Here is a 19,760-nt window from a genome sequence, read left to right on the forward strand (position 1 = left end):
TGTATGTGGCAATTAGGCGTTGAGACGATTTTAAAAGAAGCAAATCGCCTTCGTGTTCATATTCCGCTATCTCTTCATATATGTAACCGCGACTCGAATCATCGGAATTTCGCCACTAAAACTCACCCCTTCCCCTAGGAGTGTTTCTATTATGTTCCATCTTGCACGTTGTCGACCGTCACCACCGACAGGATATTCTTCTCTATTTCACATCAGCCGAGGTAGACTCCCACCCCCCGCGGAAATTGCGCCCCTTTTTATCCACCGTACGTGCTGTGCCTCTCACATCGGGGAGAGAGAAGAAAAATGCCTGGAAAATACTGCCCCCCTGCGGGCCTACCATTTTTTCCCGCTCGACTCGCGTACACGTACACCTGCATACATGTTTCTATGTGTGTACGTGTGTGTGCAAGTGCATTGTTGACAAAAAACCGGTGACGTATCCGAGGGTTGGAAAAAATTCGTCGAAAATCGCGCACGGCGTCGGGACACTGATTCACGGTTTTTCCTTTTTTTTTTCCTCCGCCGTTGATTCCGGCCTTTTTCGAACGAGAGCTAGGACCGGACCAGTTGGCGAACTTTGAAAAAAATTCCTCCGCTAGGCTGGCGGCGTCAGGGGTGAGTATTGTCGGACGGTTAACTCTCCCGTGGCCTGTGTCCTCGGCTGACGCGATATTGAGATTGATGGGAAAACGATGATCGAAGGGGTAGGTTTATAGAAAGAGGGACGAAGTTGCTTGGAGTTTTTGGGATCGCGTTAGCAAGAAACGTGGTCTATAAAGGTGCGGGAATGAGAAAAGTGGCGTGTCTTTTGTCGAGAGCTGAAGAACCTCTTCCGAGGATTTGTAGCTGAAGTTTCGCAAAGAACTAAATCTTGGTTCTTTTAAATTTGAAAATGTTTCGATTTCTTTGCGACTTATTCCCTGTGTATCTATAAAATAATATACGACGAGAAGAGTTCTGTCATAGCGTGGAATAAAACGTACGATTTAAAGAATCTAATTGGCTCTTTATTGTATCTTCGTAACTCATCCTTAAAGCGTTAAACTATTTAAACTACCCTGTGGATGTTATGAGATAAAATGCACGATCTGAAGAATCCAAGAGTACATAATTCCCTTTAAACAACCCTAAACTTCTAGCTCTTCTTCGCCGAACCTAATCCAACTGAAATTAGAATCAATCGGGCTAAAACAAACGCGCTTTATCCATGATTTTCTTGAGTTTCTTCGTCAGAATCGAAGAAACGTTATAAAAAAAGGCGTTCGATCGAGTTGCAAAGATCGGCAGAAGGGAGTTGGCTCATCCAGCGAGAGAGGAAGGTAGAGGCGAGAGAAAGAGAGGCTGCGAGGCTCTCTCAGCAGCCTCTGAGGCCGTGAGCATTGTTCCCCGTCTATTAATACACCGGGTTGCATACTAATCTCCTGCCACGGTGACGCGAGGAGCGGTGTGGGGAAGGGAAGAGAGAGAGAGAGAGAGAGTGGCAAAAGGAGGAGGAGGAGGGTGGAAGAGTGCAGATGCATACGTCGAGGCGTTTCGAGACTCGCGCCGCTTCTCAATATGCGCTCCCCTGCCCTATTATTCCATTTAGTGGCGGTGCATGCGTGTCACGCTGCTCCCTTCGGCGACGATTCGATGAAAATGGATTCGAACGATCCACCGGTCGATTTGATCGTTTCAATCATGAACCGATGACTTCCTTTTGTCTTTTAGGGTAAATCCTCGATATTGCATCGAATCGGAAAGCAAGAATCTTGATAGAGTATAATATAGAGTCGGAGAATGTTTGAAGAAGTTTGAAGGAATGCAAAAGATACAAGCAACTTCAAGACTGTTTCAGCTAGCTCTTTGTAGGGTTTGGAATTTCACGTTGAATTTCAACTTTTATCGTATGGAATTTGACGAATTTTTACAACGGTCCAGGCTTCGAGAGAAATTTGGCTGTGCGGTTATCGGTGACTAATAGAGAAGCAGTCGGGAGACTGGCAGCACAGTGGCTTCTGTATATGTTCGTGACGGAAATTGGCAGACAATGTCGGGCAATAACACTCGGTTTCGTCTGTTCTATCGATGGGACGCGCTCGGAGGACCGTTGACAACCTTGACCTACCAAATTACCACCTATTTGTCTATCTTACTTTTTGCTATTCTTTGCAAAAGAATACGAAACTAGCTTCAACGTCCTCCGCTGAGTGAATAGTCTGATACTTACGAGAAAGACAAAGGATTAGAATCTATATTTAATTTTACAAATTCTCTGAACTTGACTACAGAGGGTGGTGTCGAACTGCCTAACAAGTGGCGTTCGCAACGAATACAATCCCTTCCTGATCGAGTTACACTAACAGAGCACTGTGAGCGTTCACCACGATGCACATGCAACACGTGCCAATCGTTCGTCAGGTCCTTGATAGCGAAAGAGGAGTGAAGTGGTCTCAGGTATGCCGAAAGGATAACCGTCGAGTGGAATCGCGTTCCACGGCTAAGAATAACGTTTCTAACGTTAATAAATCAGCATCGATAGAACGACCAACAATCTGCTCGATCACGAAAATCAGCTTCGTGAATATTGGACGTTATCGTGGAGCGAGTTCCTTCCTACTTCATCATCGAAAGGATGCTTTCAAAAGGTTTCCTAGATATCGATTCGTTGATTACCTTTCGAAAGCATCCATAAGAAGATTGTTTTAAGCTAAATAGAATTTTCTTTTAAACGTTCTTATCGTCTTTTTTCCTTTCTTTCGTATTAAACAGATTGGAGACTTTCGATATCCCAGAGATCAGCGAATAGAGAGTCCATGCAATTAGATGATGAAGAGAGGATCGTACGTCGTACCTTTTGAAAGCATCCAGAGCTCCTTGGAGCTGAAGACACCTGTCGCTAGGATCGTGTCATTGCAGACAACACCGTTATATAGTTCGTGGTAGCCTGCACCTGGGAACAGAACCCAGCCGACCATAAGACGTTACTCGTTCGTGCAATTTTGATCAACTGACACACGAGAACTCGCGGAATACCAAGTGAGAAAGGTTGTTGGCATAGGATTTTAGGAAAATTTATTCGTTTACCTTTTCGCCGCCTCTCTTCCTCCTTGCTCGCGTTGCAGATGCCATTTAGGACCTCTGTAACAATCGAAGAGGATTTGCAAGTTAGTTTTATTAATTATCAAATCTTCTCGAGATCCCGCAGATTTCTATGGATACTTTATTACGCAATTCTTAATGTGCATTCGTGTTCGATCAAATCTTTCTTCGTTCGGTCTTAAAGAGATTCTTAATGAAAAATTGTCCAGATTGTCATGTTTGCCTTCATTTCGTTAAGTGAACTATCGAAATCTACCTTCGAATTTCACGATCTCTATTTCCCTTCTGTCTACGAAAACATCCACGTTATTATCTTATCCTGCTCCGCTTTCTTTCTTCTCTCGCTAAAATCGGTCCCTTTCAGAATTTCGCCATCGTAAAGCTATTTCAGCGAGACGAATCGACTTGAAACTTGGGATTCCCCAGACACGGATTTGGGAGGACGGTATCCTCGACGCATCCCATCTCACCTTTGCTGTCACACGGTGTTTTATATCGCGGTACCTTACGCAAATCTCATTACGCAACATATCACCGAAATACACGAGAGCCCGGAACGTGTGTTCGACTTCTTGAAAGAGACAGAGACAGATAGAAAGAGTATTTGCATCTGTATGCATACGTGCGTCTGTGTAAGTGTCGTGGTAAGGAAAAGAGAAGGAGAGAGAAGAGGAAAGGATGGATTCTTTCTGCGCGGATGGAAATTCGGAAAAACGTTTCACAATCGTCGCGACATCCTCGATCAACCAGCTCGACAACGCTGAAAAACCGACGAACGACCGTTTATAAATAGACGTTAACAAACATACGTTCACTCTCGGGTTATTTTTAATTGCGTCTCAACCTTATATCGGTGTACACTGCGCCACGATAAGCGATCTCCATTTTTGATCGTAGAATTCGTTCGAATGCCGTTTAAATTTAAATCGAACGTCAATTGTCAAACGACGAAGAAACGAGGAAAACCGATGGTGAAGCAGAATTAACGTAAGCATTCAAGGTTGGACGGGAACATATTGGACTGACTAAGTATCGGATCGTGTTGTTTTCATTGCTCGCAGAATTTATCTGGTGAAACGACTGACAAGAAGACGCGTGATTTTAATGCGCGTCTATTTTAGTTTAGTTGAACAGCAAAATTCTGTATCTTGCTCCGAATCGAAGAAAGCTTCTCCATCTTCTATCGTCATGTTTTCCGCCGCTTCGTAATTCCAAACTTCGGAACTTGTATTTGGTAGAAAAATGATACTACGATCGAGTAAATTTCAAATTTTTCATTACGGATAATCAGCCGAGTTTCGAGCCGATTTAATTTTACGTCTGGTCTTCGAGCCGGTTGGTTCAGGATGCACGTTAACGGGGCAACGAGATCGTTTTCCCGAGAATCGATTGCGACACACCGTGGCGAACGGAGAGGATCCTCTAGGCTCTAGAGAACTAACAGCAAAATTAGTCGGCCAGTGGACCGCCCGACAGGTGCGTGTGTGCGACGCAGAAATTTTAGCAGACACCGATAGATACGCTCGCTCTTGGAACAATAATAGAGAACGAATCTGTTGACACCATGTGATCCATGAGTGCGCGAGCGAATTTCGCGGCGACGGTACGGGAACGCCTCAAGGACGGCCATTTTACAGGCTTTTCTGAGAATATTCTCGAAAACTGTGCACCAGATAGTAGAGAAGAACGAATAAATCGTCGTAACATAATCTTCCTGAGGTTCGATCTTTGGCAGACTAATTTATTCGATAGTCAAGATAAATAGTTGCTGGTTTTTTTATTCAATTTACGGTCCTAAGAATTTATATATCGATGTATTCGCGACTATAAATCAACATTAATTATAATCGTGCGCATGAATAACTATAATCCCCACCTTGACCATCCATACTATAGAGGACGAGCTATCTAACCCACCTTTCCAAGAATTATTAAAAATAGACAAAATTTGTTTCTCACGTCATAATACCAAAGCATCTACAACAAATTTTCTCCCCACTGAAATATCTAATTTCATTCTCCCTCTTTTCAATAAAATCACCCTTCCGTGATCGAAAATATTTCCTCAAACAGACTACAACTTCTATTTCGTCTCATCAAACGGACTACAACTCTCACGGAAGATCTTTCGCTTTTGAATTTTCTTAACGCGTGTTTCATATACGTTATTCTTGTCGGAATAAGGGAATAAAAGATCGATATTAAAAGACCGATGGGACTAATTACGAGTGCGTGAATATCTCGTTTCAGGTATTCGTAGAGGTACGAACGAAAATCAAGCGCATAAACGAGCACGGTATTCGAAAGATAGAAAGAAAGAGAGAGAACTCGGTACAAGATGTCCGTCGCTTATTTATTTATAGAGCGAGCACACATCGGCACGCATGGTCACATGCTCGCGTGCACGGCGCACCGACTGTAACTTAAGGGTGAGCGTGAGACGCGCGAGCGCACGCAAGAGTACGCGTACTCGCACGCGTTTCCCTCGGAAGTGGACAAAAAGTTCGCTCGACTCACCAGGTTTATTTTGTACTCCGTTTATTTCTTAACGCGGGGGCTGTTCTCATTGTTTGCAGAAATAATACGATGAAAGTGGCGCGAGTGGTTAAAGGAAATAAATCTGGGAAAGCAGCGGTTTGGCCCGTTGAAATCGGAAATGAAATTATACCAAGATAAAATGCAGAGAGTGACGTTTTCTTCTGTTCGAGACACGCGACTAATCTACTGTAGAATTCAATATTATAGGAACGCAAGATTCGCGAAAGAAATTTTGGAAATGGTTTGTCCACTTTCACGAAGCAGATATTCCAAATATAGAGCCTTTATTGTAATTTCGATATTTCCTGTTTGAACAGATATTAAAATATCAAAGATCCTTAAATTCCCTGATACTCGCGATTCGAGTGGTAAAACATAACGGTCTAAGGACCATTACAAAAAGTTTGGAAAACGACGAAGAAAATATAGATGACTATATTATCATGGAAAAGCTGTCTAAAAAGCCAGCAGAATTAATAATGGATCCACGTGGCGAGATACGGTTGGTGGACGTATTGAAAACTTGGTGGAAGGGCACCCGGTCTATTCCGGCTGTTGCCGGATTATCAAAGTCTTACGGCCTGGCTTTTCCTGCCGACTTTTCGATGCGGCCCGTCTAAAACGGACCTCGTCTACCGTAGAGGCATCGCGAAAATGCGACGTGTCCGAGAACGACACGCGTCGAGGCACCTGTCCTCTCTCTAACACTTTCATAAGAGACGATGATACTTACGCAACCGGCCGGGCGATATTTAGCTCTTAGGGCTAATACGCAGAGCGTCTCACCGACGATCAACCTCCTCTTTCTCTTCTTCAGGTTAAATTTCATTTCTTTCCTCTCTCTCTCTCTCTCTCCCCTTCTTCTTAGTTCGTCTTTGACAGAATGATCGATCGAAAGTTTGAAAGAAACAGGTACCCGCACTGCTGTTTAATCGTAGTTTCAGTTCGCGGATTTCAACGTAGATTAATGGATTAAACAGGATCTTCGAATTTCCTTTTTCAAACGAAACACGAAAGTGGAAACGATTGTTTAAGACGAGGACGACTCCAGTTACCTCTTTTATCTAACTTCCTACAGATAAAGTACGAAGACTATTCCAAAGATATCTTTCTTCGGGCTAATCAAGATCGACCTAATTGAAAACTCTTCTTTCCCCACTTTTGGTACCTTGAAACCAGCGAAGATTCTCTTATCAACTTTACAAACTATTTTCTGCCAACGTAACCAATTAGGGACCATGTCTACCATCGATAATCCACCATAAGCTCGACAACCATTTAACCGTCGTTTTTCCTTCGTTTGAAAGAAAACGTTCCGTCATTCGAACGGCGATGACAACGAAGATACGCGAGTGGAATCGAAATATTAGGCGTCTCTGGTCCTTCTCGTTTCGGGCTATGTACTTCCCTTCTGTAATAATACTGTCTATTAGGTCAGTCGAAACGAACGCAGCAAGTGTCTACTTTTAGCATACGTCGACGCGGCGGATAATCCGAAAGGGTCCGAAGTAGCGGAGCCTTCGCTATCCACGCCGCGCCTTGCCAGCCAGTAAGTTTATATTATTGTGATGCCGTGTATATTTACAGAGGGCCAGGAATTTTTATGATGTTGATCGTTCGTCGTCCGTGCACCGTCGACTGGCATTCTTCGACACTTCTGTGCATACGCCTTTAATTCGAGACACAAAGATTTACGAGAAACAAGGGCATGAATTTTTTTGAGTTTAATCGAGACCTTGAAGCTTTGAAAGTGGGACACGGAGAATAAAAAAACGAGCTACGAAATCTTTTTGGGCGAATTCAAGGAAGTTGGAAAACTCTGAAATGTAGCGAACCCAAACGAACGAATCTTCGCATGGCTCGAGACGGTCTTCGCAATTAATTGGGTCGCGAAGTTCGAAAAGGGTTTTGTGCTTGTAGTTTCGACGCGAATAAATAACAGCGATTAACCTGATCTGCCTTGAACAAGCCGGTCTAGCAAACTTCTTAGGCCAAAGGAATTAAACGACCAGCTAACAATTAAAAAAATGAGAAAGGAAGAGATGGAACTACAAGATAGTAAAGAGAACAGATTCGGATACTAATTAGACCACGGCGGCTACTACAGTTTCTATCACGATGACCGAATGCTAGAAAATGCACCGAATAGATTTCTATTCGATTTTTTAAAGCACGCGTTTAATATTCTTATTCCAAGATTTTTATGATAATTTCCTTTCACATATAAATACATAGTTATCGCAGTTTCACGGACATTTAGATAAATTTCAGTGAATATATCGTAGAGTACTACAGTTCCACGATATAAATAGAAACTAGCTGCATTTATAAAACTAGCGACCCGGAATCGACAGCCCTATATCATAGCTTTTTCAAACAGTAGCATCTTCTCTTTATATGTAAATGAAAATGTTCCTTCTTATATACATTTTCCGATATCGTTCTCTTCGACTCAATCAGATATTGATATCAATTAGCAGAAAAATTAAACGATCAACCAGCCTGGGGAAGATGATGAATAGGAATAGGATTCCGGACTGGATACTCGTCTTTCAAAAACTAGGTAACAGCAATGGGGAAATTTAATTAATACGTACAATTGAAAAAATAGTAGGAGGAAGATTCTGGTATATCTGGGTTAAACGATCAGCAGAGAAGGAAACGATCAGAGGTGGCGACGAACGGTCTGGAAAGTGCCTAACCTACCCCATGTCTTGGCAGCCGAGAGTTTTTTTCTCTTTCTCGTAGGTGGTGCGCGGTAGGCCTGGCCAATTTTTGCGTCAACCGCGGCTGTAAACATTAGAAAGCCGGCTGCCAAGGCGTGTGTGAGCCACACGGGTTCATAGCCTGGCGAAAAAGAAGAAGAGAGAAAGAGATGCGAGGAGCCAACACACGGAGCGTGTGCGAGTCACGGGGCGAGAACTGGGCTCTGCCAGGACGCGCGCGTACGTACGGAAATTACGTGTTTCCCGACTGAGTCAGTGAGTTCGATGAAACCGAATGAAAGAAGAAGCGCGGACGGGCGCCAGTCTCGGCCCTCCTGCCAGCTGCCATCGATCGAAGCACGTCGATCAACGGGCCACGTGTAACCGCTGTTGTCTTGCTTACTTTGTTTTGGGATCAGATCATCTTTGGTTGTCGCTTGGTTCGATAACGAAACTACGAAAATTTGGCTTTGCAGAAATTTCGAAAATCTTGCGATTCAAAGAGAGAGGGGTTGAAGAGGATTGGCTTCTCCCGGGGGAAGTTCAGGGGATTGAAAGGTTTTGCAATTGCGAGATTTCGACGTACGAGATACTTCTTCGGAAGTAGGAAATTATGAATTTTGCAAGTGATGGGAATTTTATATGTTAAATATTCACATTGAAGTATTCGATCGTTCGTTCGATTGAAGGATTCGAGAATCACACCTTCTAAACCACGTGCATAACCTCAAATATCCCTAATATCCTCTCACCCTAACGCTCTAGATCTCCGTTTGGAAACCTTGAAAATCTTTCAAACATCTACCATCGATGGGCTGTTTCTCCTATCTCTACAACCAATCACTTCTGTACTATTCATCGTAGAATCCGTTCTAGAATCCACGATGTAAGGCGTCGAGGTGGCCAGAGGGTATCGGGTTAAATTCATCGGATCATGGAACGCGAAACGACCGGATGCCTTGGACGTTGGACAAGATCGACTATTCTTGAAGAACGATCCTTGGAGTGGTCGCGAAAGTCTGCCAATCGGATCGTTATAGATCACCGATGCTCTTCCTACGAGTCTTTGTCCCCCTTGACACCGGTTGGAAAACGAGCCAGCGAAGAATGGGCTCGCGCGCGATACCCAGGCCCGCGCCATGAAAACAACCGGAGCCCCGTCGTTGCTTGTATGGGGGCCGTTGAAATTGGCAGAGCGTTCCAAGAAACTTTGAATCGAAGCCGAGAGTCGAGTGGACACTTTGAATGGACGGATGTGCGAGTGAATGAACGCGCCACGCTCGATTCAGACCACCACCCGCTTCTCTGTCTCTCCCTCCCCTGTCCCTCTCTTTCTCTAGGTTCTGCTCTATGAGATCAACGAGAACCGACACGTCGAGCCAATACTTGGTGGTAGAATCAAGAATGGCAATAACTATCGATGGTTTGGGAGAGGGTTTGGTGTTTGGTGCTCGATCAAGCATCTAAAACACATTTAGTTTGGAGCAAAAACGGGTTTTAAGTTACACTGTTCCATACGTTTCAAGCACCTAACGTGTTTCTTGGGTGCAACATTACATCGCTTTTCGATGAAATGATCTATGTATTCTAAACGATCTATGTATTCTTTGTACCGATATAATAGCAACTGCTAATAGCAGTAGAGCTGATTATTTTTTTGGGTAGATTGTTTGCGATGGTTAACCGGTTGCGATTATTTGTTGCAAATAACTAACATACGATAAGACACGATTCGTTCGTCTCTGAAACTGCCGATCGATTCGATTAATCAGGTACTCAAAGGTACGGAAAGAAACGACTCTATCGATGATTCGAACGAGAGAACCGAACTACATATATTTCTAGAAAATAGATTTCCCTGTTTGAAACTCTCATAGGGTCGAGAGTCTCTCCTTGATCGAACGAGTATAGTGGCGAACCCTTACCGTGGCTGGTGATAAAATTGGCGAGGTAGAGATCGAGTTCCCGGACGGAGACGTTGATGTGATAGGGGTTGACGCAGAGGCCCGGCTGAGCACATTCCGCAGTCTTCTCCAGCCGTTCCCCGTCCGTCGACTCCAACGGAATTGCCTTGAAGAGGATCACCATTACTAGGTCCAACCTCCATACCTGCGACATAACAACGACGACCAACGGTTATCGACTGTACCTGAATGCAGGAACATCACCAGGGACCATATTCGATTTCCTCCGGTCCATGGTGATTTTCACGTTCCTTTCGCGATTTCATGTGAAATCGAACTCGTTGAAATTCGACAATTTCAACTACTTTTTCATTAGAAAATTGAAGTATTAGAATTTTGAGTAAAATATCGTACTACTATGTATTTAAAAATATAATTCTAAATGAAATATATTATTGAATACAAAGTGTAACGAATAAATGAATTAGTTAATAATAGTAAATAAATAAATTAGTTAATTTTGTAGATCAAGCGTCGCCTTGCTTTATGCTGATCGAAAGAGTTGCGATAGCATACAGAACTCAAGTACAGAGGTAAGTAGATTGGGAAGGGAATAGTCAGACATACCTTATCGGCTTGACGCAGGCAGTCGATACGACGCATTTTACCCTTCTGGTCAGGATTACTCAGGACACACATTGCTGGCCTTTTCCCCGTGATACTCAGTACGAAGTCTTCCCTGTACTCCTGCGTGATATCCTTTCGTAACTTGCCTAAAAGCCGCGAGGCCCATTTCTGTTTTACTTCCAGCTTCTCGTTCTGTAATCCATGAAAATTTGTTTCCGTTCGAGTACATCGTTCAACTCGCTTCTTTTAAAACATTTATATCATAAAATTTCTAACTTTCTATCTTTCAGAGACGTAAATTCCTCAAAATTTACAACTTTAGTTCCTAAATGCAAAAATTAGGTTTGCATTTCCGTAAATTATATACATACATATTTATATATATATATATATATATATATATATATATATATATATATATATATATTGCTATATTAGCCAGTTTCCATTTTACCAATTTTCTGTCAACTTTACATCGACTATAGTAAGTTAGCAAGGAAAATAGAAAGGACATGGCAGACAGACAATCCCACTTCCGCTGCCATCTTTCATAAAGGAGAGCAAAGATAACTGTCCGAGAGTCAACTGGCATTCGGACTCCTGGTAAACTCTCTGTCTGTCTTTTATGTTCAAAGCGTAAAAAGAAACGACTTTCTAGTATAGCACGCATCGTCGTAAACTGGTTACAGAAACCATATTCGAAAGGAGTTGCTCGTGTATATCGGTAAGTCGAGGCAGCTGTTGATCTGGAAAGTTCCGCCAGTTTACAAACTCCGTCCGATGGCTCGGGACCAAAGCAACGCTGACCTCAAACTATTCGTCGGAACGATATGCGGGAGCACGTTCCCATGTGTCCCCTTCTCCTCCACCCTTCTGATATCTTGACCTTCCTCGAGTTCCACGCGACCCTCTCTGTCCTCGTCCTTCGCAATTTTAATTTAGCATCTTTCGATGGAAGGCACTTTATCGCCGTGCTTTACGATCTTTCGCGATTCAACGGTTTTAGAATAATATCGGACCGATGTTAATCTTCGAATTCTTAATATGACAACTCTTTCAAACTCTTTCTATTCGACGAATTTATAGCGGAGCTTGGTTTAGACTGTAGTTTCAATTCGGTAGACGAAGAATTACTAACTACGAATTATGTATAATCTGTGCATATTTTGCATTTGAAACGGTGCGACAGTAGTGAATAGCTAACGGTAACTTAAGTACGTAGCTATAAATTATCCTAAAGCAAGGACTTGAAACAGTGGCAATCTTTTCTGTAATTTTTTATTCTAAACTTCACATACTCTGGTCATCGTTTGTCTTTTGACAAAGCGAATCTTCGAAACTTTTGCACAAATTCCAACATCGAAGGGCATCCCCTAAATCCAATCCAGACTGCTACGTCATTTAATTTCTGTTCGTCAACGCGTAAAAACAAAGTTGCTCCTCAATTCCATTCAAGAATTTACTATCATCGTCGTATTAAAGTATGGCAATCTTTTTTAAATGAAATAAAAAGATAACATAAAAACATAAAAAGACAAACCCTTACGAAGCCATATCGAACGTTTACAAATCGTCTGTTGGAACATTTCGAAATATCAACGATCACACGTTATAAGATTTCGCAGAAAATTTCCAAAGACAACGAGTGCTGATCATCGTAATATCGAGAGTTGCGGGGTCAAAATTCCTTTTCATTCGACCGTCTTCATTTGAAAACAAACTAAAATTCCGCGCAATGTTCTCTCGGAAGGCAAAGACTCTCTCTGTTCGCGTATATCGGATAAAATTCCAGGCAGCGCTTACGCCTAGGGCAGGCTCGTTTTTCAGTCACCGTGGAAATCTGCGAACAAAGTTGGTCGCGTCGCGTTCGACTCGCAGGCGGGCACGCTCGTCGACCTGCCTCGGCTCCGCTTCTGTTATTCACCTCACGGCCAAGGCCCCCGGTGGAATAGCAAATGCGCGCGGGTGCATAAGGTCCCTGAGAAATGCGTCGAAAGCACGCGGAATGCATCGACGCGACGACGACGTCGATCTATCCCGCCTAGCCCCTTTCTGCCACGCACGTGCGAGCTCCGATACTTTTGCGAGGAACAAGAAAACCGCTGCCGCGTTGCTGCGCGTCCTAACGCGCGCGCCGCCTCGTTCAAGTGCCTCAAAGGCCATCGACGATTCTTGGTAAAACCTCGACCTACGAGATTTTCCCCCAGACATTTCCAATGAAACCGAGATTTTGCTGGGAGATAGACTTTATACGGAATGATTACGCGATTTAGTTCCAAGGATGTTTCTTGGCTCGAGGTATCGTGTGAAAGCACAGATTTTCTAAAGGTAAACGATGAATTTTGGGATTGGATAGATGCAAGTTTCTTAAAATTTATTTTCTGTAATATCTGGAAACTGCAATGAGAATTTATCCGAAAATCGGTATAACATAAAAATATAATTTATATATGTACAATCGTATTCATCTGTCCTACGTTTTACTAATCTTTTTAAAATGATCAACACGAGATAAACTTCGTTTGACTAAATGGAACATCGTTTGTGAATGATTTAGATGACATCGTTAGAAAAGAGTAAGCAAATACGATATATATTTTGGAAAAATTAAATGTTATAACGTAATGTATTTCGAATGTATTCCGGTTCGCAAGGTAAAATATATAAAATTCGCGTTGCAGTCAGCCTGTCAATTCGAAATCAAGTCCATCGATAAGAGCACCGTTAATCCAAACGCTGATCGGAGGCCGATCTACATATACGTTAGAAACACGTCGGTCGTTTACGAACGACGAACATTTTCCAGCTCGTTGCGTCCTTAATACCGTCTAGGCGGTAGTGCGAGTAGTCGCGCGAGCGCGTTTTTCGCGCACGAGAAAATTTCAGGCACGTCCCGGAGAGTCTCGCGCACAGAAATGTCACGCGGACACGCAGGCCGGCTCAACTGTGGGAGAGACCTGGGCTGCGGTTACGGTGCATCCTGCATAAACCCGATCAAGTATGCCGAGTGTGAAGGAGGGCTGCGAACGCACCGGCCACGTATATCGTGACATGCGTATGTACACCTAGGCGCGGCAGTTTACCTCGTTCACGCCACCGATTTCTCGCGATGCTATTCCAGCCGTTCTTGACCAGCGTCGGTCGATACGTGCTCGACAATTCGCTTCTACCACGATTGTTTGGAGATTGGTTCGAAACAGAGTCGAGAGTATTTCGATCGAGTTTAACAGGAAATAAACGAGCCTCTCAGGCAGAGAGAAAAATCTTTTCAAGGTTCAAGTTCGATCGAAATATTACGCTGAGAAGAGTTCTACCTCAAATATTCGTTGCTGCGAACGACTGTAATCTACTTAAGCAACGTGTTGATATAATCTTCTGGGACACGTAAGAAGCAATCTCTCCGATGCACTACCGCGTCGATCGCGATCGCCGTGGAATTCTTCGAGCTCGACGAGTCAGGTATTGAATAAAAGTCGTAAGTTTCTCCGCGTAAATAAATCTCGGAGAGGCGGTTCATTTTTATGCTTTTCTCTCTGTAGCACATTCACGTACGGCTCGTTCGATCCGACCGGCCCTATCCAGCTTCGGCCGGAGCAATCGAATTCGTCTCACTTCGAGAGCCAACGAGCCCTCGTTACATTAGACTCAGTGAAATTGAACGTAAATACCGTGAAGAAAAGGACTGCCTCCAATTCTGACGGTTCGTCGCGTTTCGCATGATTATTCCAAACGGGACGACCGTCTTCGAATTCTCCCTCTTTGAAATTGAGCAAGCGTCGCAGGATAATTCGAGACAACTCGTTCTAAACCGATTCTTTCGGGATTTGCTGCTCTTTTTGGGAAACCCTTCGTTCCCGTGGACCGAAAGCTAGAAAATTCGTCGACCGGGCTATGCAACGACAGATAATTTGTTGACTGAATAATTTTTATTCCATTTGTTATCTGCACTTAAATTAACGAAATTCATAAATTAGTCGCAAATGTGACTCAGATTCGATATTCAACCAAATATTCCCTAAATGCAAATCATAAATCCATCGATGTTCATTCGCCGCTTGAATCGATAAAAATCGTGCCTAAAAGGTGTTCAGCTTCTGGTTCCTCGAAAGAAAGAAAATTGTGCGCAAGTCAGATTTTTCCAGGAGCTTTACCAACGCGACAATAACAGCCTTGTAAGATATATCTATAGAAAGAGAAGAGAAGGGGGGAGGGGAGAAGGAAGAAAGGAAGAGATCCGAGGATTCACAAAAGCGGCAGCTATTTCGGGCACAAACATCCAGGGAATGCGAGGACGACATCGAAACGGAAGTGGCGTGCAGAGTGGCTTAAAAAGGGGGCCAGTCAGCCAGAGGTAATCCCGAGGAAGTAAGGGAGCTTCAATCGCAATATCAACGAGAAACAAAGCCCGTCCGAGTGAAGGAAAGAGGAAACGAAAGAACGCGAGTTTTCTACGAGGAGGTGGAGAGAGAACAGAAGTAGAAGAAGTTGGTCCACGCGATTGTTGGAACGCGGAAGAGCATCGATGCTCTCAGCCGTTTCTATTTCCGTTTTACGTCTCCCTGCGAGTTCTTCCATCCGCCCCCACGCGACCAGGCCCTCACGAAAGATCGGAGGAACAAAGCGGAAACAGGTTGCCGCGTTTTCCGGACCAACGCGCGATTTCCTTTCGTTTCACAGTTTCGTCTTTCCTCGCAATTTTTTCCTCTGTCACCGTGTCGATTGTCGTCGAATAGTTACTTTCACGATACGATAAGTATTATTAATCACTGCTTGACTGGTGATTTCGAGACGATTCAGCTTTTATAAGATACGATCGATTACGAGGATCCAAGATCGTACTATCGGAATTTTAGAAGAGAATCTTTCAATTGTCCCCGACGCTTTTGCTTGCTCCGCAGAAGTACGATATTTGTTCAATTATAAATTATTATCGATAACTTTTACAGTTTGCCAAGCAGCGAGTATATTTTTCGAGAATGACGATACATTTTCACGGAACGGTTTAGAAAGATAATTTCAAGACTAAGTCTTTGAACGTTTTATTAAGAAAAACGCAGGGCTACTGGAAAATGCACGCCTGGTATCTAGAGGAACAGCAAGATACGGACGCAACAGCTGCCGGCGATTTATTTTGGATTTGCCGCGAGCTTTCGTAGCACGGTTCAAGCAGCGCGAATATATGACACGGTGTGACACGGCGCATACCTGCCGCGGACGCGAAAGAAGCCCACGCGTGTGTTATGCCTCGCCTTTTGCCCGACGTAATCACGACAGCAACTCGTGAAAATGGGATTCGCTTTGATCTCACTACGCACAGTATCGCGATCGAATGGTTTAGCTTTGGAAGAGAATCATCCTAACAGAAAACAATTTTTATCTTACGACGAAAAAAGTGGCTTTCCGAGAAGCTTTTAATAGATTCGCAGTTTAAAAGAATTGATTGCCAATTGGGACATTTTTAAAAGTGAAACTGATTAACCTCGTGTTCTCTCGAGCAAATTCCTCTCGAATTTCTAAGAAGATAGCGCTATAGTTCAGTGGCAAGGGAACATAATACAGACTTCATACAGACGTAAATGACTTTAACGTTTGCAATTCCTTCTTATGAGTACAAATAAATAAAATGTCAAAAATTATCTCAAAGTAGAAAGAAATGGTGGATACTAAATGTATCGACGAGTTGCTATGAAAATCGACACGTTTGGTGGCTCGGAATAAATGATTCGTCAGAGCAATTCAATTGGTGATTCGTCAAAGACTCTTCTGTGCAATCTAAACGTAGACGAAACGTGAAACCGACGTTTCACGAAGCTGAACATCATTCTGCAATTTCGTCGTTCTTTTTATTTCTCTCTCTCTCTCTCTCTCTCTCTCTCTCTCTCTCTCTTCTTTTTCAGAGCAATGTTTTTTAATTTCATTGCCGGTACGTTCTTTTAAAATTCCACGTACATAATTACGAGAGCTCGTACGTGTGCCCGCTGCAGTAAGCGCATCCTCGAATTCGCGCACACCGAAATTACGTATTACGGTCGTACTTCTCGCGAATGAATTTAGCAAACGTACGCACGTTCTTGCATACCGGGTGGCCTGAGATTAATCGACTTGCGATGAACCAACGATAAACAATTTTCTTCAAAGCTATTTCTAACGGTCATCTTTCCTATAAAAAAGAAGATTGCCCCTTTATTTTCAATTAACAAGTTTTCTACTCTATGCGACTCAAAATTAAACCAGTAAACTAGGAAGAGTTTCTGATAATACTAGGAACTCTATCGCATTTTAATAATCGCTTTCACAATCTCCATTCATCTAATTACCATCCGCGCAATTCATCCAAACACTGCATCTACTCGCAAAGTAAGCTGAGAAGGCAGCCAAAGTTGAATCCGAAAAATAAGGCGAACCGAGGAACCGGAGTAGGAAGTTCGCGACAGAAGTTTGTTAAAACCATCTCCTTACATCCTCCATGTAATACATAATGCTTTAGCCCGCTCTTCCGTAATAACCTTTATCCGCCGCAAAATCTCCTTTACCTTAACAATCCAAAAGTGGATGGAAGTACAACCTTGGCAAGTGCCTAAAATGTTCTCAAAATTATGGATCGGGTGTTCCCTCCATCCAATCCTAAAATCATCGATTCGACCACACATTCATTTCGAAAAGTCAAGAACCACTTGCGATAACAAACACTAACAGCGTTACACCGGCGTCACCCTATATAAAACCCCCATGTGCATCATCCACCGTTAATGCATTCCCGTGTGTGAGTGTGTCGACGGTGAGCGCGGCCCTCCCTCGGCGCCGCCGCCCCCAGAGTATCGTGGTAGGGGCTGACCCCCACTTCGAAAATGCCTGGGTGCCCTCGCTGTTGTGCCTCCACCGCTCGTCCTGCCGTGCCCCCACTGCCGCCGCCACGACAGGCCCCCACCACCGCTGCCGCAGCAACTACGGCCGCGGAGGCTCACAGGCTATTTTCAAGCGCGGGAAATAAAGCGGAGACTGCATTTTTAGCCTAACGGCCGACGGTCAGCTCGTTTTCGTCTTCCCATTCTCGCGAACACGGCCAGGGGATGAGAGGAGACAAGTACGCGAAAGAGTGGAGGGGAATGAGCGAGAAGAATGAAAGGGATTGTCTCCTCGATGGGGTTAATTGGAGTTGTGTAATCGAGTGGGAGGGAGGATCGATGCTGCGAGAACGTTTCTTTATTTCCGATTAGGTTCTATTAGTTGGTCTTTTAGCGGAGTCTTGCTAGCTAAATGCGTCCCATCGTCTCTGCTCTAAGATATCTTTTTTAATTTCGCTAATTTAAACGTTCGTTAGCTAATTTGTACCGTTTGCTTTCATTTTTCTTTCAGTTTCAAAGTATGTGTAAGATGCGGTCTCTTATATAATTAGTACGTATAGCTTTAAATAAATTTGTAACTGCAGGAAAAGAATCGTAAAAGTTCGCAGACAAGTGATACGTCAGGTATCCATCCTTAAATACAACAGACTGCAAACTTCTCAAATCGTTTTGGCATAATTATGATCTTGTAATCGTAGACTTCTAAATTTATAACTCTCGCTAGAACTAGAACTATATATACATACTGCATTCAGTAAGTTATTCAATGAATACGGACAAACCAGATGCAAAAATCGAATGTAACGTATAATTAGAGAGTAACGGACATATTTAATTTCCCGAATCGATCTCAACAATAATCATCAAATACTCCGTCTAACTGCTTTCTAACGCAAGGCAATTGTACCTGGCGGTCGAATATAATCCGAACGAAGCCCTGGAAACAAGGCAGAGACGGTCGTTTAGAAGGGGAAGTTTCTGAACGAGCTGAGCCCTTTAACACGCGTTACGGTGTAATTTCAGCGAGCAGAGAATCGCTCTAAACGATACTCCGCGGCAACGAGGACGCTGGTCTCGAAACTTTTCGACAGTGGTCGGGGTGCAGACGCCATCCTCCGTCGCCCCTTCAGCCACCAACGCCACCAGAGGTGCGTTAAGGAACGAAAAATCAAGGAGGACGGCGCCAAAGCCGGCGGAGCTTTAATATTTAGATTCAATTACGAGAAGAAAGAAGGCATCGTTATGCGGCAAATTGTCGCAGTCTGCTGGACCGCGAAACAGAGGGTGGGTGGCTCGGAGGTTGAGGATAGACGGTAGAGAGAAAAAGAAAGCAAGGGCTGGCTGAGACGCGTTATATCGCGACGTAATGGACGCCTCGAGAGGCTTGCTCGCCTGGCCTGGCTACTTCGTAAAAGTTATTGTTATTAGAGGCGTACAGACCGAGAGGATTCCTGTGTATTTGCCGATTTTTTCGGGCCACTCTTCTTATCTGCCACCTCTTTTAAAGTGGTAATTGGTGGAGCTGGTCTACGAAGTATTTTATGGGGCTTTTTTGCGCGAATGAGAGGAGTTTATTCAACTTCAGGTGAAAAATTCTTGATATACGATGTGCTTCTGCCAAAAAGGACAAATCTCCTATTTCTACACTGTCAGCGAATTTTCGAGTTTTCACCGAGCCTTTCATGCACATGATGAAACGATGATACTCGGTAATAAACCTCTGCGGCGTGCATAATTTTAAATACGTTTATCTCGAAAAGCCGTTTGCGCACATAAAATTGCAAAATTAATTAATAATTTTTTATCGGATTACATCGCATATATAGATAGAGAATTCTATAAACATGGGGGTGAGTTTGAGAAGCTTGTCGGTGACATTGAATTTGTTCGATTTATCTTTGATTCGCGGGCGTAAATTTCGAACAGTTCACGAAATACGGATAAATCGGCAAAAATGATCATTGATCTCTCTTCGCAAATTACTCACATCTGCCCGTTCCATACAAGGGACACAAAACAAAGGATATAATGCGATTCCGAAAAAATCACAATTCCAT

The 19,760-nt window shown here is 43.4% G+C and overlaps 1 protein-coding gene across 8 annotated transcripts in view; it reads right to left on the minus strand.

Annotated features, from left to right (window-relative positions):
• LOC132906890 (nuclear factor 1 X-type) overlaps positions 1-19,760 on the minus strand; it is a 64,646-nt gene that overhangs the window by 21,684 nt on the left and 23,202 nt on the right. For 6 of the 8 annotated variants that reach the window (XM_060959491.1, XM_060959489.1, XM_060959487.1 and 3 more), the window contains 4 exons: positions 10,859-11,050; positions 10,253-10,436; positions 3,070-3,123; positions 2,837-2,935 (listed from right to left, as the gene is read on the minus strand). In XM_060959491.1, the coding sequence (XP_060815474.1) occupies positions 2,837-2,935; positions 3,070-3,123; positions 10,253-10,436; positions 10,859-11,050 (529 nt within the window). The remainder of the gene's footprint in view (positions 1-2,836; positions 2,936-3,069; positions 3,124-10,252; positions 10,437-10,858; positions 11,051-19,760) is intronic. The other 2 variants (XM_060959488.1, XM_060959495.1) reach the window with 2 other exon arrangements.

Source organism: Bombus pascuorum, chromosome 5 (assembly GCF_905332965.1).
Source record: "Bombus pascuorum chromosome 5, iyBomPasc1.1, whole genome shotgun sequence".
Taxonomy (NCBI): Eukaryota; Metazoa; Arthropoda; class Insecta; order Hymenoptera; family Apidae; genus Bombus; species Bombus pascuorum.